The sequence below is a fragment of the Abramis brama genome (genome assembly GCF_963993115.1).
Source record: "Abramis brama genome assembly, chromosome: 12".
Taxonomy (NCBI): Eukaryota; Metazoa; Chordata; class Actinopteri; order Cypriniformes; family Leuciscidae; genus Abramis; species Abramis brama.
The window spans coordinates 14,799,485-14,824,511 of record NC_139974.1 but is presented as its reverse complement, the minus strand read 5'-3'; the positions used below and the strand labels follow the sequence as shown (position 1 = coordinate 14,824,511).

Genomic DNA, 25,027 nt, shown 5'->3' with positions numbered 1-25,027 from the left:
CAGATGTACATAATTTAATGGACGACGGTCTGAATTGATTTCCTTTGATGGCGAATTTACCGCGCGATCTATTTTACAGCAATACACCTCGACATTAACAACATAGAACTTTATAGATGGTGGCTGAAAGATGAAACGATCAATTACTATTACTACTTTTGTTACTTACCATATGTAAAATCATTAAAATGACAAAATAAGTTAATGAAGTGAGTGGCTCGTTGGGTCTGTGCTTCTGGCTGGAGTCGCATTAGAGCGCCACACCCATTCTCAGTCCTAATTGAAAAATGCAACATACCAAATAAGGCGAATTTTAAAGTCAATAAGGAATAACAAACATTGATTTAAAAAATAATAATCATTAATCGGTCAAATCTCAATCATTACATACTCTAATTATTTCTAAAATAATGTGGCAGATTTGATAGAGTCTAAAATGTAATCCATTTTGGTACGGTCTAAAAGTTTGGGAATGTACACGACACGGACCTTAAAAACTTTAAAGGCTATCAAAACTTTGTTTAGCATTTCAATTGCAAAATAAATCGGCCTTTTTTTAAATGAGAAAATGTAATAATATTGTCTGAATTTGACGGAAAAATTGGTGCAATGCTAGTTAATCCATTATTATTGAGGAGGGAATGTTGTCATAGCGATAGCTAACCGCTAGATGTCGCGTTTAAAAATTATGAGCTGCCTGTCTGGACCTATTTTTTTTACAGTCTATGAATTTGAGGTCATATGCCTCTTTGTAGACAAGGCCTAAACCTAGTCCTGGACTAAAATGCATGTTTGAGCCGTTTCAACTGAAAGCAACTTGCACTGTAATGCCATTTATCAAAAAGCACACCCATTTCCCTAAACTATAAACACTATTCCCTGTTTTGACACATGAGTCAGATTTGTTGAACTGTCACTGCAAAACTCTACACACAAATCCCTTAATTTCTCATTGCCTAGACCATGTTGTCATTTAGAAAGCACTAGCATAAGGCACGTTTTTTTCTGAGGCACGTTTACAAAAGCTATTTATATACCCCAATTGTACTAAAGCCTAATCTTGGCTTAATCTAAGCCCTTTCTATGAAACCAGGCCAAAACCTACTAGGCTAACCTACTGTCCGGTGTTGACTATGTGGAGGTAGTTTAAAGGCAATCACCTCCACAGAAAAGGGAAATAAATGGCTAAAAATAACATCAGGGTAAAAGGAAACTGTAACGTGCACAGATCTTTGGATTAGACAAGAGTAATGCTTTTTATTCATCCAGAGTTAATAGGTTATCAGTATTAGAAACATCCTTCGTGTCATGTGCAAAACAATACACAGTTACCACGGGAACCAAGACAAAACAAGACTAATGACATCAGAGAAATACTAGAACATAAAAGATTCACATATCATTGGCTTAAAAATGATGACAAATATGAAAAAGAAAAATCCATAATTTAACAAATGACTATGTCGTGGTCTATGGGCTAAAATCTCGATCTTAAAAAAAGAACAGCCAAAAATGGAAAATGGACAACTGCTCAGGCACTGGTTCATGGAAAATCAATAAAGATGAGAGTGAATGAGAGACACTCAGTCCATTTCATAAAAAAGGCACTCTCTACTACTAGATTGAGCATCTGTCAATGTCCTATCCTTATCACAAAAACCAGTTCCCCCTAAAAAGAGACAAAGACAGAGATAGAGGGAAAACTGAAGCAGAATATAGCTTTTATCTGAGGCTTTAGATACCACATTTATGTAACAGAGCAAAGGATCTATGGCCAGGGCCTCACATTTGGAGCACAAAGAAAAGAGTTATTTTGAATTAGGATGGTTTTAAATACACAGCCAGAGGTCCAGGATTTAAGAAACACAATGTGTGGTTTAGGGATTGAGCTACAGGGCATGGGGGCACACGAGGCAATCAGCCTGAGTTCATATGTGCAAACGTCCAGCAGAGTTTCTTAAGTGTTAATGATGAGTCCAGTCATATTTAGGGTAAATCAAGGTTCAAAGGTCAGTAGGATTAACAATAGTGAAGTCAGAGTCCTTGCTGTGAGTGCTGCCGTCATCTGGACTGGAGGACCCAGACGTGGTCCCCATCAGAGGGTCTTGAAAATCCGCCTTGTTTAGGCCTCGTACATGCTTAAAGAGTGGAGCCGTGGTGGTTATGCTTTGCTCCTCACTCTCTGATGGCTCGCCATCCTGTGAGACCAAGATGTAGTCATCCCAGTTTCTCCCTTCAGAGGCCTAAGACAATAAAAAGTGTGTATGAAATTGGTGTTTGGGTGAATCGCGTTAACATATGGAGGTTACAATAAACTAAAACTATTTAAATAAAGCTGAAATTAAATATTAGATGAAAAACTGAAATGAAAGTTATAAAATGTTGCCTTGGCAACTACCAAAAATAAAATACAGCTTAAGTATTAAAATGACTAAAACTGAAATAAAAATAAAATAAAGCTAAATAGAAATATAAACATTATAAAATGATAATAATGAAAAGTAACTAAAATATAAAAATATTATAGTAGTATATTAATAATACTAAAATAACACTGCTTTAAATATTTTTTTTATTGATTGACAGCCCATAAAGTTAATCCCATGCAAAATCCCATTTCAAAAAGCCATTTTATTAGCCTAATCATTATTATTGAGTGACACATATGAACTCAGACAATAGTATTTTTGCTGTACTGCCTTTAATTTATTTGATATTAATGGGGGGAAAAATACTTTTTTATTTTTACAGTAATACATGTGTTTATTTGTCACAAAATTAATCTTGCGTGGTCCTAATCTTGGTCTACTAAAGTATAACCTTGAAATGAATTTATAGAATGTGCATGTACCTGCTCACATGAAAACTGTTTTTTATAATCACCTAAAGATGATTATGTGATCACCTGTGGCTCTGGTATTGTGGGGACATTCTCAGTGGTCAATACCATGACCTTCTCCTCCTCCTCCTCCTCCTCCTCCTCCTCTTCCTCTTCTTTCTCTGTTACCATGTCTCCTTCCTGGTGGTCGTAGCGCTCTGGAACCGCTTCTTGTCCGTCTGTAGAACCAGCTGCGTCTGGATCACTCTGGTCCTTTAGTGTACTATATTGGCTAGAGCAGTAGTGATCGTCTGCTATGGAGATCTCCTCATTCTCCTCCGCCTCCAGCTGACTCTGGTTGAATCTGAGAGCTCCCTTCAGGATGTCCTTAATCTGGGGACAATATGGTTAAGAGAGACCTCTAATTATATTTGTATATTAATGCAGAGTAAGTTATAATTGCATTTAGATAACTGTTTTTCTCATACATGTAAGATCAATTGTACAGTTAGCTAATTATTAATTGCAAGATAAACCCTGAGATTTTGTATCACTCTGAAGGGGTTTATTTTGTGGTTATTGGATGGTTATTTACCAATAAATAAATAAATGGACAGTAAAAATCTGTGGTAACACTTTACAATAAGGTTCTATTTGTTAACATTGGTTAAAGTCCCCCTGTAGTCAATCATTTTATCCCTTAAAACTCATCTTTGTTCACCAAAATGACATATTTCTGTTTTTTCCTGTACATTTTTTTTTGATTCATGCCAATACATTTTTTGATACATTCCCAAACTTTTAGACCGTACCAAAATGGATTACATTTTAATTAGAGTATGTAATGATTGAGATTTGACCGATTAATGATTATTATTTTTTTAAATCAATGTTTGTTATTCCGTATTTAACTCAACACCCTTGATTCATTTAGTATATGCAGAACCAATAATATGCAAATTAACCCCGCCTCCACTCACTCACACCAGCTCAGAGATCCACTCGGACAACTTTACTGTAGTAAACGCTCCACAATATATGTTTGAACCAGAAACTGATTCAGATGAAGGGGAAGAGTGAATTATACAGGCTCGTCTACAAGTCGATGTATAAGAATGGCAATGTGTTCTATGCATCACACTCTACAACGTCGGACACATATCCTGGCTTCTCGAGACTCCCCTGCTTTGCAGCAAAGTAATGATGATATGCTAAAGCCCGCCACCCTCGTGACGTGATTGGTCACAAGGTAGTTTGTGACGCAAGAAACACCAGCGATTTCAAACCACGTTTTTGAGACTGTCTTTTTTTCACTGCAGTTTTAAGTATAAAATACTCAGCAATGCTGTTGACATAAATTTGAATATGGTTTCTCTTAAAGCATATTAAAAACACCACATAGACATATAAACAACATTAAAAACTTGATTTTAACAGGGGGACTTTAACTACCTTAGTTAAACTAAAAAAACTTTTAAAGGGGTGGTTGATTATGATTTAGTTAGTGTGTAATGTTTCTGTTTGAGCATAAACAACATCTGCAAAGTTACAATGCTCGAAGTTCAAAGCAAAGGGAGATATTTTCTTTTAAAGAAATAGTTTTTTTAAGGACTACAACAAACGGCTGGTAGGGACTACACGACATTCCTCCCGGGTTAGTGACATCACAAACCCTAGAATTTACATAAACCCCCGCCCCCAGGAACGCGATTTATAGATGATCATACGGTGGCCGAGAGAGCTCAATGCGCTGCAACTGAAGAAAACACATGCAAATAGAAAAAACACCCGCAAATTAAGAAAACATCTTCATCAGTTTCACAACACATGTGTGCTCCAAATACTCACAACACAACCAAATACAGAAACGTGCTGCAAAAGTTCACAACACAAACAAATACAGAAACGCGCTGCAAATAGGACAGAACACAACGGAAATGTTTCCCGGGAACCCAATAATTGACAGACGGACGGCTGGGACGTGCTTATTGCTTGTGAGCTTTACCTATGCCCTACTCTCTTAAAAGGGCAGACGGCAGAGCCCTTGAATTGGGCACTTTGGAGGGAGCGGGGCACTTGTGTGCCATTATGTTGATGAAGGGAGCAACGAAAGACAACGTAATTTCCTCATTATTTTCACCTGGGATGTTCCCATGACAACGCAGCGCGTTTCCATCAGCTGAATAGCTGTTCTTACCAGAAATATAGTATTATTGCTGTTAACATAACTGTTGCAAATAAATGTACATTTTATACAACAAAGTTTTTAAAATATGCGTTATATCTGTGTGTGAGGGTCTCAACTTTAAAACTTGCCGTCTCATATTTGGACCCTAGCTGCATTCTAACATTTCTTATGAAACTTATTTTAACATAACATGACAAAATGTGTACAATGTAACTGATGTATAGATTAATGTCTTTCCCTCATGTTCTTTTTCTCTATCTTTTTTTATTTATTTTAGTCTTCAGCTCATTGTTCTTTTTAGTATTCTTATGACATTGAACATATTGTAAATACATTTTGTATATTGTATACAAAGTTGTATGTCATAAACGTGTCATCTCTGTATGTTTTGCAAAAAAAAATAAAAAAAATAAAAGTAGACAGCTGTAAGCACGTCCCAGCCGGGTCCGTCACTTATTGGGTTCCCTGGAAACATTTCCGTTGTGTTCTGTTCTATTTGCAGCGCGTTTCTGTATTTGGTTGTGTTGTGAGTATTTGGAGCACACATGTGTTGTGAAACTGATGAAGATGTTTTCTTAATTTGCAGGTGTTTTTCTATTTGCATGTGTTTTCTTCAGTTGCAGCGCGTTGAGCTCTCTCGGCCACCGTATTATCATGACAGAATATGCTAATCAATGACTAGAAGATAGTTAACTCCACATCAGCAATATAAATTCATCAACTAACCATTTAGAAATGTCCTGTTGCTTCTACATGTTGTCACTTCTTCTTGAGTCTCTCCATCATTGTCTGACTCATGTTTGAACATAAAAGGCTAAAAGTTTTTGAAATTTTCAGTGTGTCTGTGTGAGGTAATCGGAGCTGCTAACACACACAAGCTCTTGAAGCTCCGCCCTCTGTGACAGGAGCAGTAGCCCATTTGCATTTAAAGGGACAGACACAAAAACGGTGCGTTTTTGCTCACCCTCAAAAAGTGACAATTTTAACATGCTATATAAAAACATCTGTAGGGTATTTTGAGCTAAAACTTCACATACACACTCTGGGGACATCAGAAACTTATTTTACATCTTGTGAAAAGAGCATTATACCACCCATTTAAAGCATTTTATTGATCTTTGTAATATTTAATTTGAACATTTGAATGGGACCATATTGTAAAGTGTTACCAAAATTATTTTAAGTGAGAACACTGATTGAAAATGGTGAATATTTTTAAGTTTTAATTTCACACACACAAAATGTATTGTTATATACAGTATATATTCAAAATGTAGCGTTAATCGTATTATTACAGGGGTTTTTTTTGCGAAGTGGAGACCTGAGTCATACCTGTTTTAGTCCAGCAAGTGACACCAGAACCTCATCTTCCTTCTCCAGATGCTCCTGCAGTATCACATCTTGAATTTTTCCTGTCCATTAATCAAAGCACAATCATTACAATTCCATCACCTGTGTGTATGTGAGTTCAGAGATGACTGACTTAGCTCAGTGACTCACCTATGTGCATGTTCATCATCTTGGCACAATATTTACTCATGGCCTCTAGGTCATTAATCTGACCCTGTAAAAATGACACCTGGGCCTCCAGCTCCTCCTGTGTGTAAGGATACATACACATAAATTAGCATATATATAGCACCTATAAAATAACACATTAACAGGAGCTACAACATAATCTCCAAGTAATTTACATATATGAAGAAAGAATGGACACAAAATGAGAACCTGGGAATGCAAATGGTAAAGTTGGTAAAGCAAAAATTAAATTTGCTGCTTACCGCATCCTTCTTGTTTATAGTTTTACTGTGGGACCGTGAGCGACTGATATTAAAGAAAGAGTCTTTCTTTGAGGCAGAGGAAGGCGGAGATGATGTGCTGGAGTCTCGCCCCGTGGACACAGGGAGAGGAGGGGAAGACATTGCATGGTCCCGCCCACCAGACAAACTCTCAGAGCTGGGAGAGGAACTAATGGTCCTGGGGGTGTGGCCTGCAAGGTAGACATCATCAAAAGTAAGTCTCAGGCAGCCTATGAGAACAGACAACCAAAGATCAAAGATAACAGAACAATTTAAAAAATCATAAGCTAGATAAATAGCATGAAGAGTCTGAGACACAATCGCACAGCATGCAGTAAATCACAGGTAAAGCAGAAGTAAAACAAAACATGACCTTAAAAACAGGAGGATTTTCTTTTGACTATGAAGATAACTAACAAAACACGGATATGGAAAGTTCAGAGAATAATTACACTACCAATCAATATCGAATAGTTTGGGGTCAGGAATTTTTTTCCCCCATTTTAAATTCAGGAAGGATGGATTAAATTGATCAGAGGTTGCAGTAAAAACATTTATGAAAGTTACAAAATAATTATTTTGAGCTTTCTATCCATCAACAAATCCTGAATAAAAATGTATCATGGTTTCCACAAAAATATTATGCAGCACAAATGTTTTTAACATTGATTATACAAAAAAAAAAAAAAATTGTTCTTAAGCATCAAATCAGCATATTAGAATGATTTCAGAAGGATCATGCGAGATTGAAGACCCTTAATGATGCTGAAAATTCAGCTTTGCCATCACAGGAATATATATTACATTTTAAAATGGATTCAAATAGAAAATTGTTATTTTTAATTTTTAATATTTCAACTTTACTGTTTTTACTGTATTAATGATCAAACAAATGCAGCCTTGGTGAGCAGAAGAAAATTCTTTAAAAAAATAAATAATAATCTTATGGATCCCAAACTTTTGAATGGTAGTATAAATTATGTATACTTTTAATAGGATTAATTAATACAAATCCATTTCTTTTTGGGTGAATGTTTTTAAAACTGAAAAAGCAGCATGACTCATTACAAAATACATGATTACAACAAGTTTATTTGAACACAGACACACATGCATGCATTACAGAGCGGACACGTCACAGTAAAAGCACACAAAGAAACATACAAAAACAGAATCAAATAAAAAGCATTTATAAAGCATGCATGCACTCTCTGGTGCTGTTGTTATCGTCATGGCAGCAGTTACCTGGGGTATCAGATTGAATCTGGGAAGGGAGAGATATCTGAGAGGCTCCACAAGGACCTATGTCTAACAGACAGCAGAGTAAGGCTACAGGCTACAGCACACACCTATTCAGTCACATGTAACTATGTTTAAGCACATGCATGTACACATTCACATAATAATCCATGCACACTGAAGTATTAATAAATTCTGGAGGTATATGGGTAAAATCAACACAATGGCTGCATCCAAAATTGCATGCTCTCTTGAGTAGGTAATAATTTTGAATAAGTAATTACTTCACAACCACTAAAAAAGTATGTTCTATATAGTATGAATGTGTGTAGTATGAATGTAATCTGGATGTACTAAATTCGCCATGTTGTCATTATCATGTGACCTACCAGAATCAGTTACGTAACTTCACTGCAGAATCATGCCAGAAGTAGGTCATCTGGGTACTTTTTGTTACTCTTTTGTGACTATTGTGAATTCGGACATACTTTTTATTTTTCACCTATTATATAGTAGGCAAGTATGTGATTTCGGATGCAGCCAATCTGTAGGCACACGGGGTTGAAAAGTTGTAAACGAGTGCTCACCTTTGCTGAGGTGCACTGGCATACTTTCAGACTTCAGCAGTCGGTGCTGATGCTGCGTTTGTGTGTGCGGCTGAAATTTGATCTGCGTATTTGCCGGAGCGGTGCATGATGGAGGCTCGGCCAATGGTTGTGGCACTGGAGGTTGAAGGGGAGGAGCTGATATCACCTCGCTGTTAATTGGCGAGATACCGCTGGAGCCGCTTCCCATCGGCGCAATGAGCTTCCGGCCGAAATTAAGAAGAGAACTGGATACTTTATTAATGTTGAGAGGTGCTGCTTTACTGTTGGCCCTGTAGAAAAAAAGAAAGAAAATATATCCTAAATTGGAAATATATATAATTTTATATTTTTATATAATACATAGAATATATGTGCACAAAGTTATAATATGCACAAAAACACAAAATACCGAGTCTTGTTGACCAAGTCGGCTCCACGGGTTTTGTAGTAGTCAAGGTTTTGCTGGAACTGGTAGTTTACTGGTCTTGGATTATTCTAAAATTATATAAAAAGACATGACAAAAACAAGGGTAACACTTTACAATAAGGATTCATTAGTTAACATTAACTAATAATGAACTGAACTTCTACCGCATTTATTATTCTTTGTTAATGTTAATTTCAACATTTACTAATACATTATCAAAATTTGTATTTGTTAACATTAGTTAATGCACTGTGAAGTAACATGAACAAACAATGAACAACTATATTTTTTATAAACTAACGTTAACAAAGATTAACAAATACAGTAACAAAATGTATTGCTCATGGTTAGCTCATGTTAGTTAATACATTAACATATGAGACGTTGTTGTAAAGTGTAACCAAAATAAGTTATACAGAGTACATACTGTACTTTCAGCAGTATAGAGCGTCTCTGCTTTTGAATGTCAAGCTATCTTAAATCTGTGTTTGGGACACTGGGATAAATTCCCTAAACAAGTTCCAGAATAAATTATAATAAAATGACTAATTATATTACTTTTATTATATTGTAATTATATTATATTACAAATAAATAATATTATACACACATATTATTTAATAAATTAATATCACACATACAAATGTATTTGTAATCTAATAATTATTTTTAATATAATATAATATAATATAATTATTTATTTATGATGTTTATTATTTTTAGTGATATTAAAAGTGAATATGAAAGAGCCTGACAGTACCTTAGGGTCTCTGAGGAATAGTGCTTTTAGGAGCAGTGAGTGGATGTCTCCAATAGGAGGATAGTGCATCAGGAGGCCGAGACACGTCTGAAAGTTACTTGCGATCACTACGACATGAAAAACACAGGAACGATACAGTTACTGGACTCTCAAATAAACTGAAGTTCTCCTAGAGCTTTTTGTGAAGCATATTCATACATGTTCAATGCCAACAGGCATAAGCCAACTCATCTGCATGTCATTAGCTCCTGTGTTTAGATTGGTTATGTATGTGGCAGTGATGCGCTACGACCAGACAAACTGATGACTCTTTTTGTGGGTTACGTACTGCTTGATATCCATAGAGCTCCAAGGTGAACACCCAAAGTTTATTTACACTTAGTAAGTCTGTATCTTGTGTTCCATTGGTTTGTGTTATGAACAAATCACAGATGAGAGAGAATTTAACTTACATGCATCTCTGATGTACAGAAGCATAGCGACAAACACGTAATCCACCAAGTCCAAAGTGATGCTGTCTGCAAAGAGAGCATCCCAGACCACCAACAGATCCTGCAGGGGAAACTCCCGACCAAACAGCAGTCGAACCCAGCGACTGCCCGCAAACACACAGAAACAGAGAATTTATAGCTGATGGAAAAGTTGACTAATTTTGATAAAAACAACACTTTAACATATCTTTAATTCTACATTGTTTATATGCACCATGGAGAAAGGACAAGAAATAATGATTAAATATAAATAAGTAATATTGAAAATTGAATTTTTTTAAAAATACCTACATTTTAAAACCTACAAAATTAAAAAATACCTACATTTTTAATTAATAATAAAAACATATTATATACACACACATATATACACTCACCTAAAGGATTATTAGGAACACCTGTTCAATTTCTCATTAATGCAATTATCTAATCAACCAATCACATGGCAGTTGCTTCAATGCATTTAGGGGTGTGGTCCTGGTCAAGACAATCTCCTGAACTCCAAACTGAATGTCAGAATGGGAAAGAAAGGTGATTTAAGCAATTTTGAGCGTGGCATGGTTGTTGGTGCCAGACGGGCCGGTCTGAGTATTTCACAATCTGCTCAGTTACTGGGATTTTCATGCACAACCATTTCTAGGGTTTACAAAGAATGGTGTGAAAAGGGAAAAACATCCAGTATGCGGCAGTCCTGTGGGCGAAAATGCCTTGTTGATGCTAGAGGTCAGAGGAGAATGGGCCGACTGATTCAAGCTGATAGAAGAGCAACTTTGACTGAAATAACCACTCGTTACAACCGAGGTATGCAGCAAAGCATTTGTGAAGCCACAACACGCACAACCTTGAGGCGGATGGGCTACAACAGCAGAAGACCCCACCGGGTACCACTCATCTCCACTACAAATAGGAAAAAGAGGCTACAATTTGCACGAGCTCACCAAAATTGGACAGTTGAAGACTGAAAAAATGTTGCCTGGTCTGATGAGTCTCGATTTCTGTTGAGACATTCAGATGGTAGAGTCAGAATTTGGCGTAAACAGAATGAGAACATGGATCCATCATGCCTTGTTACCACTGTGCAGGCTGGTGGTGGTGGTGTAATGGTGTGGGGGATGTTTTCTTGGCACACTTTAGGCCCCTTAGTGCCAATTGGGCATCGTTTAAATGCCACGGCCTACCTGAGCATTGTTTCTGACCATGTCCATCCCTTTATGACCACCATGTACCCATCCTCTGATGGCTACTTCCAGCAGGATAATGCACCATGTCACAAAGCTCGAATCATTTCAAATTGGTTTCTTGAACATGACAATGAGTTCACTGTACTAAAATGGCCCCCACAGTCACCAGATCTCAACCCAATAGAGCATCTTTGGGATGTGGTGGAACGGGAGCTTCGTGCCCTGGATGTGCATCCCACAAATCTCCATCAACTGCAAGATGCTATCCTATCAATATGGGCCAACATTTCTAAAGAATGCTTTCAGCACCTTGTTGAATCAATGCCACGTAGAATTAAGGCAGTTCTGAAGGCGAAAGGGGGTCAAACACAGTATTAGTATGGTGTTCCTAATAATCCTTTAGGTGAGTGTATATTAGTGTTGCTTTCGTCAACGAAAATTATGACGAAATATTGTCGTCAACGAACCGTTATCACCTGACGAAAACGAGACGAGACGAGACGTAAATGCTGGTCATGTGACGATGACTAAAATACATGTATAATGCAATATCGTTGACGAATAAAAACGAGACTAAATGTGATTTACACAATAAAAACTATGCTAAAATGTTTCTTCATTTTCGTTGACCAAAACGAGACGAGACGAAATGTTATAACGTCACGACGAATGAGAACGTTGTGCGTGAACCCAGCTTTGTCAGCTTTAAATTCTGGTTTGCGATCTGGTCACCCGACCCGATTATCAGCGAATTTAACAATATTACTCCATTAGTTATTCCATTAAAATGTCTCATTGGTATATTTGACACATTCATAATCATTACTTTTGCCGGTTCTTTGTGACAGCTGTTATGTGCGTTATTAGCAGTGTCTCTGGTTACATGAACGCGTCACCGCATCAGCACCAGAACATGGAGATTTTATTTTAGAGAATAATCGCACAACCTATTCAATATTCTAGAATTAAATAAACTAATCGAATATCCAAAAATCGTGACTCATCCCTGCATGGAATCTCTTGTTTCTTTTCCCAAATCTTCACTCACGTCTCACCCATTTTCTAAAGGGATTATAAACGTGTCTTCATTGGTTTGCTTTTAATTAGGCCTATTATATTCGTATTCTTTACTGTGGTAAAGTAGAAAAACACTGTAGGACAGATAGCCTACATTTGTACTTGCATGTCAAATTATTTTTAACACAGTTTGTGCTTGTTATATTAGACATAGGGCGCGTCAAGTTTAGTTGTAAAGCGCGTTTCACACGCGCGGGTGATTTTTAGTTTCACTTTCTCTGGCAGCGCAATCTCAAACATAGCCTAAATATCTCGCCCTTGTGGAGAATAAAATTCGCTCTTCAGACCAATTTACATCAAGTAGAAAACACGAAGATATCATAAAGAGATCGATGGTCTCTTTCCTGCTCGTGTCCCACATCCCTCTCAAAGCGCAGAGTGGTAGGCTATCACGCGTCTTTGTGTGGAAATATAAAACGAGTTTTTATTTTTTTAAATAACCCCCAACCACCGCCGGTAGTTGGTCCATTACCGCGGTGGTAAAAAAAACTGCCACCGTCACAGCCCTATACTAAATATAATAAGATAACCTTGTTTGAAATTCTATATTGACTGGGTTAAATAGAATTACATTACTAAAAAGAAACTAAAATACAATTTTCATTGACTAAAACTAGACTATAATGTCATCAGTTTTCGTCGACTAAAACTAGACTAAAATGTCATCAGTTTTCGTTGACTAAAACTAGACTAAAATGTCATCAGTTTTCGTCGACTAAAACTTGACTAGACTAAAAAGAGTATGAACGTGACTAAAACTAATAAAAACTAAAACGAAAGCTTGACACAAAGACTAGACTAAAACTAAAATTAAAACAGGCCGCCAAAAACAACACTAGTGTATATATATATATAAGATACTTGGCATATAAGTAACATTTTGGACATCACATCATGCGGGATTCAAACACGCAACTTTCTGGTCAAGTGCTCATTGCTCATCACAGTGCACCATGTACATGACACACAATTGATTTACTGCTGAAGAGATTTCAGTATGAGGTGGAACACACAAAACCTTTAGTTAGCATGCTGACCGATTAGCATACTAAGATAACATAGCCAATAACGTATATTATGATTAATCTGATAGCAAAAGAGCCACATTAGAATGAATGGCCTCTAATTTACATGTTAACCAATTAGCATGCTAAGCTAACATAGCATAGGTCAACACAGGCATGGTCCACTTCGGAAAGGCGTTTCTCAGAAACAGTAGTGAATATCCAAAATCTGTTCAGTCATTTCTGTGTGGCTCGGTCCAAAGATTGGATTGAGCTGATTTTAGGAGGGGTAGCATGCTGGTGGTTATGTCTATCAATCTGCTGATATGCTTTGCTGATATGTCAAAGTGTTTAAAAAACATTATAGGTTTATGACAAATTTCTAAATGGCAGACAGACATTTCTGACAAACATTTCAAAAGTTATTAGCAAAAATAGCCATTTTTGAACCTCATGACCTGTAGGTGGCGCTGTTCTCAACTTTCGCATGTACCCTCAGATCATGGTGCTGATGAAGTGTACCGAATTTAGCTTCAATAGATCAAAGTTTTGCCGAAATATAGCCTGTGTGGCTCGGTCTAAACTACAGTACATTTCAAAATAGCGACTACTGTAATGGGCGGAGTCTTAATGCAAGATATTGAATGTGATCAGCATGAGGAGAGTAATCGAGAGTATTAAGTTGGTTCTAAAAGGTTCCAAAGTTGGTCAGATTACTTTTCAGGACCACCACTAGTGGTACAAGTGTGCAAATTTCATCATTTTTTAAGGTTCATAGGGCTGCTGTAGACTCCCAATAGGGAGGAAGAATAATAATAAGAATACTAACAGATACAATAGCAGCAACAGCAACTTTGGTGCTTGGCCCCTAATAAAATAATAATAGACTTCATTCATACTCACATGCCATAAATCTGGGGTGCTATCTCTAGTCTGTTGAGGTGCATGTACAGTTCAATGTCGTGTTTTTTTACTAGCTGGTCCTGAATTCGGTTGACTTTGGTCACAATAGCAACAGAAGGGCCAGAGTCCTGTGGTCTCGCAAAGGGGATGCTGGTTAACATCTCTTCTTTGCCCTGAAATGTTTAAACACCACTCAAGTCATGTTAACAAGATTGAAGTTGGAAGCTGACAAAATATCAAAGCAATTAAATTTACGTAAAGTCACCCATTGTACCTTTCTGACCTCCCGCTCAAAACTGCTGAACCAGGGTTCTGCTGTCTCCATGAGCAGAGAAAACATGACACTATGGGATATTTGATGAAGAACAAAGAGACAGATGCAACAGAATGAGCAAAGTGTGTTTAGCAACTATATGCAGTTAATCGAGACATAATTCTGTTTAAGATCTAGTGTGATAATATGACATTTACTCACTAGGCATCATGCTCATGGAATTTAGGATCCAGAAGGACTTTCATCTCTTCACTGCAATTGAGGTACAATATGGTTTAAATAAGCATACTAAGAAATAGCGAAAATTCAATTAATAATGATTCAAAATTTTAAACAATACACGTAACAAATTGAGCAAGCCTTCAGAAATCTGTATGACAGTAGACAGTCTCGCCTGTGTGGTAATAGGTCAGACCTGGGATTGGCCGTCTCATTGGCATGCTGAAACGCCTGGTGATCACAGTGGAGAACAAACACTATTGGGGCAAGTAACTCATGCATGCCCTGTAGAGAGACAGAGAAGGAGGGATGAAGATGAGAGAAACAAGAGGATAATGTAGAGGTAAATGTTTAATTTGGCAAAATTACACTACAAGATCGACTGAGCCAGTTTGACAAGTTATGTTGTGGTGTGGCAGTATTTGTCACAATCATTAAGTGTGTATAAACCTGCTTATACAGTAGCTGCTCATTCTCTCGTGCGTAGCAGAAGAGAATATCAGTCAGCTTTGTCCTGACATCCTCTTCCTGGAAGTACAGCATCTCTGGAAACCTGCAGACAATCAAGGAGTAACAAATATTGTTTTGTATTGTATTGTATCTGTAGTGTCTAGACCAGTCAGACACACAATTATTCATTATAGTTCATGAATAATCCAGAAAACTCCCTCTCCCAACAAGCAAACTATGTGTTAGAGTTCTGTGGACAACCCCCAGAGAGCATCTAACTCCCCAAAAAGGCAGAACAGGCCTCTGATTAACATAGCAGCAAAGGTTTACGACCAAAAGGAATGTGGAGAGTCAACTGTCTCTCCATTTCCCCATAGGAAAGACACATAAGGCCCATAAAAAGTTATTTACATTAATTCATAGGCAAACCTTTTATGAATGAAAATGCATACCTCCAGGACATGTGTATAATTATTACTATCTTGTTTATTGTCTTTTGTGTCATATACTGTTTTATGCATGCTTTATGATAGAACCAATAATTAATGTAACCTCACCTTATACCATTTTTGGTATCTATGAATTTCTATTTTAATTATTTTAATGAACATTTATGTTATATGTTGATACCTATGCAACATATTAATATTATCAGAATATTTCATAATTCCTCCCTCAACACCCAATCCAGTTACATATCTATATTTGACAATTAATTAACACTTGACTGAATTTCTGACTGAATTATCTTAAAAACCTTTAATCCAAAGACTTGTTTGGATGCTTGAATATGAATGCATACTTAATATAATTTTAAATATATGTTTATTTAATGGGAGTAAAAATTGCAAATAAAAAGATAGACATGTTTAAACAACCATTCAATATTCACCTTTCACACAAACATTAGGGTCAGTAAGTTAAAAAAACAAAAAAAAACAGAAATGAACACTTATTCAGCAGATACATTAAGTTGATCAAAAGTGACAGTAAAGACATTTACATTGTTGCAAAAAAAAAAAAAACTATTTTAAATAAATGCTGTTCTTTTGAACTTTCTATTCATTAAATAATCCTGAAAGAATGTATAATGGTTTCCACAAAAATTAAGCAGCAAGGTTTTCAACATTGATAATAATAAGAAATGTTTCTTGAGCACCAAATCAGCATATTAGAATGATTTCTGAAGGATCATATGACACTGAAGACTGCAGTTATTATGCTGAAAATTCAGCTTTGCTGATTACATTTTAAAATATATTTAAAATATACATTTTAAAAAAAATACATAAAAAAAATTACATTTTAAAATATATTAAAATAGAAAATTATTTTAAATTATAATAATATTTCATAATATAATACTGTTTTTACAGTATTTTTCATCAAGTAAATGCAGGCTTGGTGCTCACTCATCAATAAGAGGCTTCTTTTAAAAAGATTTATTTTAAAAACTTACCGACCCTAAACCTTTGAATGGTAGTGTATGTGTATTGTTCACAAACTTACGTTCGTAAAACATCTTGTTTGATCATACCCCTGAGCTCCTTATCCTGAAAGAACTTATTCCAGAGACTCTGAAAGAGAAAGACACAAAGAGACAGAAAAAGATGAAGATGTTAATCAAACCGTAATGGACAGATCGATCCATTCTTATGGTTTTACTGAATTGGATGTTCTCTCACCCCCTCATCCTGTGAGAGTGGGTTGTTCACCACCAGGTCCTGCTGGCCTGCAGCTTTGCGAGGGTTTGTAATGTGCTGCAGTTCAAGACAAACAATCATGATCTAGTCTCAAAACCTACCGAAGACACATAAATCACGACCACATACATGTGCGCACACACACATACCGTCTCTTTGATTTTCTCGTACTGTGCTCTGACCTCCTTGGTTCGACTGATCCATTGAGTCTTATCTTCTGGCAGGACATCCAGATAAAGCTGGAATGAACAAAACCAAAGCTCGTCATCTACTCCATTTGGCACAGAAGTTGCACACCCAGTAATAACAAAAAGACAATTTTCATGCATTAAGTCTGTCATCTGCACGCTGTCAGTTAGCCATTACCTTCCAGCATACGCTGCGGAATCGGCTGCTCCGTAATCGTCCAATAATGCCAGCCTGCCTGATCCGCGCCAGGTAGTTACTGTTCTGGAACAAATCATCCCACTCCTTTCTGTAAGGAGCACGTCGAACAGAAAGTTATAGGATAGAGTTACACCTTCACCACACAGCATTGAGTTTCAGATGTGAACCAGAGAGGAAATCTGGTGCTTTGTGACATTAGGGAAAGTGAAATGAACAGAGACCTGTATGACTGAAACGTGGACTCAACAGCACTATCCAATGATCCTCCTGAAATTAAAGAAACAAAACTACACTGAGAAAATAGTTAAGACATCATAGTTGATCACATTTGACCTAAACACTCAACTGGAATCCATTGAACTCTAATCTATATGTATATCTTTTTCATAGTGCAGAATAGCACTAGGCAATATATTGCATATTAATAATACAATCATAGATTTTTTTTTTTTCTCAGAAGTTTGATTAATTTCACTGCATAAATCCATGCGAAATCAATTCAAGACTCAATTAGTCTCAAAAAAGTCTCTGTGGGCATTTTTTTAATATTTTAAAATATTTTAGTAAAAATAAACATAAATATAGCTGCAAGGAGCAATGACGGGGCTACAACGTCTGCTTTAGGGAAACTGTGCATGACAGGCAATATGCATTTAAAGCGGGTAAATATAAAAGGACTGTCAAAGTCATTTGAATGACGCCACATTTACAGCAACAGCTTGTGCCACTATGACCATGACCCACAACAGCCACATCCTTTAGAGATCATTTAAAATCAAATTTCATGTCATAGGTCAATTTAAAATGAGCGTGAAGTTATCATTTTCAGTTCAAACTTTTGTAAATCCACAAGTATTTATCTTAAGGTCTTTCTATATTTTTATTAACCTATTTATCAAACTATATTGTTTCTTGAGCAGCAAATCAGTATATTAGAATGATTTCTGAAGGATCATGTGACACTGAAGATGAGTAATGGCTGCTCAAAATTCAGCTTGGCCATCACAGAAATAAATTACATTTTAAAATTGTAATACTGTATTTTTGATCAAATCAATGCAGCCTTGGTGAGCATAAGAGACTTCTTTCAAAAACGTTAAAAAAAATCTGTAATGGAAAAAAATTGATTTTCATTGATTTTCAGTAAAACATTGCAAAGGAATGCCATATGTTGTTTTTTTTACAATCTATAGTCTGTATGGGGACCTCTGACCCCTGAGGTTCTTAGAAGCCTAATGGCACAGATTAAGGCTAGTAGCCAAGGAGCCTTTCTGTCTGTGGAATGTGGAACAGAGCTCTAGGGAAGAAGACCTTGAAGTGGGTATGATAAAACAGTATAAAAGCTGCCCTGCTCCTCATGTCTTTGTCTCACTCACTCCACAGTGTAACTTCTGTGTGGGCGACTGGGCCTATTCTTGCAAGAATAAATACTTTTTGAAAAGACTATTTGATTCAGAGTGTCTCTTACGCAGTGATGATGATTTAATAGAATTTTCGCCACAACAAATCTTACAGACTTTTGAACGGTAGAGTATATAAATAAAATATTGCTGTTAACTACCATGTATTGTTATATTGGTTCATAAAATAAAATCATTCATTAAAGTGCCCCTATTATGCTATTTTAAAGCTTCCTAATTTTGTTTTGGAGGTCTCTTACAACAGGTTTACATGCATCAAATGTAAAAAAAAAAACTGATTGCACATCACCTAATCAACAAACCGATGTGTATATTTCTAATTCATTGCGTTGCACATGTGGGAACTGTATCAATAACAGTTTCAATAACGGTGCATACATTAGCTGAGCACTAATGTGAATGACTGATGTAACATTAAAGTTTGTAAAACAAATCTTGCTCAATCCTTTATCATTACTCAAAGTAGTATACTCAAATACTCTGCATTAATGGACACAATTGTAGGTAATAGTGGGACCAAGCTGTTTAGGAAAGACAGTAATAATAATAATGTGAGTTAGCCGGTTAGCTGGAGCCCTACACAATATGAAACACAATACTATGCATTTTGTATTTAGAACATAGGTTGTGATTCTAAGGAGCAAGTTGGTCCAAATAAAGTGAGTATTGTCCCATCTTAAATGGATAAGCGTTTTGTAAATCCCATTTAGATTTGATAAGCAATTGTCAAAAGGTCACACTGCTGTTGTATCGCTGTGATAATTTTAACCACCGACTCTTCACTTCCTCATGCTTTGGAAGTGTATAAACAGAATATACTTTTGCAGAGCAGAAAACAGCATATTCTCGACATGTACACAACACGAACCAGCTACAGTGTTTGAAGGCGAGTTTATAGTGCACTTTGATCTTTAAACTTTGCAGACCTTTTACATTCACAAACAACTATATTATATCTGAAAAAGCATAATGGGGCAGATTCAGATTCAGATTATTTTATTTAATGCCATGTCAGCACTCAAAGCTATTTTCATAATGGGGCACTTTAAATAAAGAGAAAAATATTTAGAGAAAACATGCCTTGATCATTTTTAACTAGATTACAGTGTTTTAATTATTACATTATATTAAATATGAAATCCACATGAAAGTGAAGAAATTATGACAGAAATCTATTATTGCTGTATATTAAGATTCAATATAATTTTAATTTCAAGTATAGGTAAAACGTAAATGCAAAGAGAACTGTTCCCTTTTTCACTCTGTTCACATTTGGGTCTGACTTTGCTTCTGTGTGAACAACATTCCAGAGTTTCTCTTGGCAGAAGAGCTATTAGAAAAATATTTGGGTAAATTAGGACTATATTAGGAGACAAAAGGAATTTGCTAGCAAGTTTTTGCACACTATTTCGAACATGCTTCAATGTGATTTAATGCCTTTTTGTTCTTAGAATATCAGTTAATCGATATCAGATATCAGATATTAGTTAATAATATCAATCTAATTTGAATGTAAATGTATTAGGTGTCTTACGGTCTCGGTTCCTGTTGTAGTTCTGTAGAGGGTCGTAACCAGTCTCCTGCTCGTCCTGCTGCAGTGGGTGTCGTGTTTCAAAATTTGGGTGCTGCATGTCCTAATAAAACAACAGAGAGAGCTGAAGCCACAATTGACACTACAGGGCAAAACAAGAACTACATCTACACAGCAGGTATTGTGTGGATACTCACGTCTCATAGGCCTGATCGCAGTGGAGACCACAGTCCAATAACCATTAATCTGACAACAAACAACAGAGCAAAACAAATGAATAAACAGACTAAACTAACTATACTAATGGCTTAGGCCTACATATTAAACTATTGGATAGCATGAAGCAGTGTGACGGAAATAACAAACAAGCAAGCAAACAAACAAAACGAACAACTGACAAAATGTCTTCTCCATAATCGACTTTTCAGGGCTGATTAGGAGTAACTCAGAACAACATGGCAGAGATACTGTAGCTTTTATTATGTCTGGTTGGTATACAGCAAACAGATTTTGTTAATCACATTGTTTAATTTTAGTCGAAAGCAGTTTGTAATTAAGTCTGAGAATAGCTGCTAATTGTGGTACAGAATATAAATGGATTTCATTGCCAGCAACTCATGATTCAACTCAACTTAAATTCATGACAGCAAGCAACTTTAATGAGTGCCAGCAACGCTTCTTTAAATAAAGTTTAACTGGATTGTGTGTGCGACTGTACCATCACCTCAGGATCATTATACCAATTCCTGTATTCATTTTCCAGAATAACTAGCCATGCTAGCATTTGACAGTTGTGCAGTGAATTAAAACATACAGTCTTGACTCAAACAAAGAAACAAAAACAGCGCTCATTTGATCCGTTGTATCTGTGGTATCATTGTTCTGCAGTACTGTGTGGGTGCATGAGCAAACACTGGCCGTGCCAAGCGCTGTCTGGAAGTGATTCCCAGCCATTAATAAAACAAAAATATCCCAGCTCAGAAAATTCAGAGCCAGACAGCGCTGATGTGACAGCATTAGACCACTAAAAGGAGGGAAAAAACGGCCTGTCTGCATTTTCCCCCTATTTTTAAACCTAAATACATTGTTTTTTTTAAGAGGTGGTTCTGAGTCTGACACACAAACTCCAGCAAACGTCCTTCATCAATTATGCAGATAAACTAATAAACACTGATCTAAAAATTTCAGTACAACATACAGCCTGTGCAACAAATTCATTATGTATAACTGGGGTTTATTAGCTGATATAGCCTAGGCTATAAAGAAATGATGGAAGTGGGGTGATACAACAAACACACACAAAAAAAAAAAAAAAAATCAAAGTAATGAATAAAAAGTAATACTTTTTTACAAATATTAAATAACATTATATAAAAACAATAATCGTATTATTATCATTATTAAATAATAATAACAGCAACAACTGCATCTTATGTAAGCTAAAAGCATCCCTCTTCATTGACAGTCATTCAAAAGTTTGTTTTCTGACAAAATAACAAAATGTTAATAAACAAATTATAATTATTTCATTAGCAAAGACGACAGAACGTCTGGCACCAGCTGAGAAACTGCTTTAGTGATGAACGGGAATGCTAACGGATAGCTTTCGCCAATTATTATAGACCTCATTGGTCCAGCTCAATTAGATTTATACATTAGTTCTCTGGTACAGTGGGAAATCCCAGGATCCTCTGCAGTGAAGTACAGTGCAGGAAATTAGCATAAAGCCTCAGGGACAACTACAGGAATGATTAAGTCAAGACAGACAGACACATGAATAATAATTAAAATATGCTGAACCCCACAATAATAATGAACTGGACGTGCAAGATCCCTCACACAAAAGGAATTCAACAGAATTAAGACACAAAAATAAATAGCCTATTATTAAGTAAAAAAAGAAAAAAAGAAAAAAGAAAATTGAAATAGCTCTCTCTCTACAATTAGCTAAATAATGTTTGGTTGGTGTAGCATGAAACTATTGCCTTAATATTTATCTGTTTCTAACACTGCAACTACTGCGTTTACTGTCACAGCTGCAGGCTAAAGTCAGCACTGATGCAATCACTCCCCAAATGAATCCTTGCATATTTCATTAGCTATAAACATATGCGCAGTGATCACACGCACAAAGACACACACACACACATGCGCGCACACACACATAAATATTTATCACTGCACCAAATAACTGTGGTGAGAAAATGTACTTGATTCAGATGCAACATTTCCTGTGCTTGTATATGTGTCTGTGCTTATACACATGCATAATCTATGAGAAAAGCTTGATTATGGCAGTATACATATAAATGTAGGCTACATTAGGGTGGCCATTTCTATAACACCAAAAAAAGAATAAAAACGGAAAAATTATCTTAAAAAATGTATTTAAATAAAAAAATATATTATTTATTGGTAGATGAAACATGATCTTACTGCTTAACATAATAAAATTATTTAGCCCACCCATTTAAGGGGCTATCTGTAGAATTCAGAAACCCTTGTTATTAGCAACATGACACCGGTGGCCGTTAAGTGAACTGCAGCCAGAAACGTATTGCTCGTGCTCGCACTCGTACACACGTGGCATACAAGAGACGGAGCGTGATTTAGTTCCCCGATATACTCACAGCAAAGTTCTTTTTCGTTCTTCGCTTAGAAGTAAAAAGTCGGAAATACCATTGCAGCGAACATCCCAATGCGGTCCACGCAAATGAGAGCAACGTTTAGATGAATATGTAAATATGTGCCGCACGCTAGGGCTGTCGTGGTGAAGAAATTTCCCTTGAGGTGATTTTTTAAAACATTTTTATGTTTTTGCTATAACTAAGTGTTACGATGTGGTCAGCAGGCAGGAAGATTCAAGATTCAAAAACAAAACAGGCTTTATTAGCAATCCAACTATAGCAACAAACGAGGACATAATTAGTAACCAATGAAACTGAAACTTATCAGAGCGGGGAAACAGGAACTAAAGGAAACACAACAGAATGTCAAAACAAGGGTCCACATAACAGAACATAAACCTGACAATAAGCTGGTTAGGCTACTGTTATATGTGTAACCGTTAGTTCCGATCCTCGAATCTGACTGGACAAGAGAGGCTTTCTGAGACTGCTGATATTTCCCAATAGGGTTGTGCCGATAGACGATAGTATCGTGTATCGACGATAGACAGAGATATCGCCGATGGCAGATGCCTTTGACGATATCAATACGATAATTGGCTCGTTTTTCCATTAATGTATTAAATCGTTATTATTATTATGAAGCTAGTATAGTTATTAAATTAATTAGGAACTACAATTATATTTGCCTTGCCTAAATTCATAACGACATCACCACATAACCACACTTGCGCCATATCACGCGCGTATGAGGACTCCTCAAAGAAAATGTTTTTAAAACAGACAAAACAAAAACTACATCCCACAACGAAATTTCATTGCAAGGTGATCCATTCACAAATTGTCAAGAGTGCTTTAACAGACGCATAATTTTTATACAGAGCCTAGATGAAGACGCGGCATCGTTGTTCGTCAGTATTTTGTTTCCATAGCACATTAACAAAATATTTAATGACACGAATAACACTAAAAACAATACAATTACAAAATATGAATTATAATAATAATATCAATAAAATGATATAGGCCGCCTAGGCCTAATAAAAGTCTTTAGTTCACGAAGCATCTGTGAAACTCTGCCATCTGTGAAAATCACAAGCAACTTCAAACTTGTTTAACAAGAAATATTCTTCTAATTTTTTCTTTGTCAATAATGTAAGTCCACAAGAGAAATATTCAGCCAGTAAATTAAGATAGTTGCTGTAGCCTACCGTTATCCACCGTCGACTCTGAGAGAACGTGCCGTTAATGCAGCGAAAGCTCAGTCCGTTTCTGCTTTCGTTTTCAGGGATTGAGCGCGTTTACATGCACGTTATTAACTCGATTATGCTGAATAAACTGACAATGCATGTGGTCATGTAAACGCATTAACCCGTTTTCCTTTATCAGAGTCAAGTCATAGGTTTAAGTCGGCGTATAACCGATCGACTTTTAGATTTTTGCCTCTGATTTCTCCTGGCATTTAAAACACCTGCGTTATTGAAGTGCGGTGCGCATGTGAAGTGCATCCAGACAGAGAGAGCACTGGTAGGAGGACATATATCGCAGACTCCGACTCTTTCTTGAATCAAGAAATTAAAACGTGTTCACATCTCGTCAAACAGTCAAAATGCTGCAGATCTGTAACGGCATGAGAGGATAATGTGTGTCCGTAAATTTCCCGCTGACATGTTGAAATACTCCGAGTCAGATACAAGAATGATTAGGATCTTTTTTTTACCTCACTATACCAGGAAATAACCTGATTTAGCCTATTAATAAACACTCCACCTTTGCTAGCAAAATAGAAAAAAGATTCTCATTTAAAACGAAGTAATAAAACAAGCAAATTGATGAGTAAATAAGCAAGTTAATAATCAAATAAGTAAGCCCCGCCCCCTCACGATAATATCGTGTATCGCCGATCTCACAGGCTGACGATAGGACGATATGAAAATGGAG

At 36.3% G+C, this 25,027-nt stretch overlaps 2 protein-coding genes across 15 annotated transcripts in view; both read right to left on the bottom strand.

The window, feature by feature from the left end:
* Window positions 1-278, bottom strand: part of dazl (deleted in azoospermia-like) — a 64,115-nt gene extending 63,837 nt beyond the window's left edge. Inside the window, exon 1 of the mRNA XM_084131904.1 lies at window positions 170-278. Within this exon, the coding sequence (XP_083988030.1) occupies window positions 170-184 (15 nt within the window). The 5' untranslated portion in view covers window positions 185-278. The remainder of the gene's footprint in view (window positions 1-169) is intronic.
* Window positions 279-1,730: 1,452 nt separating this feature from the next.
* Window positions 1,731-25,027, bottom strand: part of tbc1d5 (TBC1 domain family, member 5) — a 29,740-nt gene continuing 6,443 nt past the window's right edge. For 2 of the 14 annotated variants that reach the window (XM_084131459.1, XM_084131465.1), the window contains exons 2-23: window positions 20,657-20,705; window positions 20,463-20,562; window positions 17,729-17,774; window positions 17,487-17,595; window positions 17,270-17,359; window positions 17,103-17,177; window positions 16,927-16,994; window positions 15,418-15,520; window positions 15,143-15,252; window positions 14,950-15,000; window positions 14,749-14,818; window positions 14,475-14,647; window positions 10,271-10,413; window positions 9,819-9,925; window positions 9,041-9,126; window positions 8,632-8,921; window positions 8,051-8,113; window positions 6,788-6,996; window positions 6,507-6,603; window positions 6,339-6,418; window positions 2,906-3,211; window positions 1,731-2,243 (exon numbers count right to left, since the gene is read on the bottom strand). In XM_084131459.1, coding sequence (XP_083987585.1) covers window positions 2,004-2,243; window positions 2,906-3,211; window positions 6,339-6,418; window positions 6,507-6,603; window positions 6,788-6,996; window positions 8,051-8,113; window positions 8,632-8,921; window positions 9,041-9,126; window positions 9,819-9,925; window positions 10,271-10,413; window positions 14,475-14,647; window positions 14,749-14,818; window positions 14,950-15,000; window positions 15,143-15,252; window positions 15,418-15,520; window positions 16,927-16,994; window positions 17,103-17,177; window positions 17,270-17,359; window positions 17,487-17,595; window positions 17,729-17,774; window positions 20,463-20,559 — 2,613 coding nt within the window. In that variant the 5' untranslated portion in view covers window positions 20,560-20,562; window positions 20,657-20,705 and the 3' untranslated portion in view covers window positions 1,731-2,003. Of the gene's footprint in view, window positions 2,244-2,851; window positions 3,212-6,338; window positions 6,419-6,506; window positions 6,604-6,787; window positions 6,997-8,050; window positions 8,114-8,631; window positions 8,922-9,040; window positions 9,127-9,818; window positions 9,926-10,270; window positions 10,414-14,474; window positions 14,648-14,748; window positions 14,819-14,949; window positions 15,001-15,142; window positions 15,253-15,417; window positions 15,521-16,926; window positions 16,995-17,102; window positions 17,178-17,269; window positions 17,360-17,486; window positions 17,596-17,728; window positions 17,775-20,462; window positions 20,563-20,656; window positions 20,706-25,027 lie in introns of all 14 variants that reach the window. The other 12 variants (XM_084131460.1, XM_084131462.1, XM_084131466.1 and 9 more) reach the window with 9 other exon arrangements.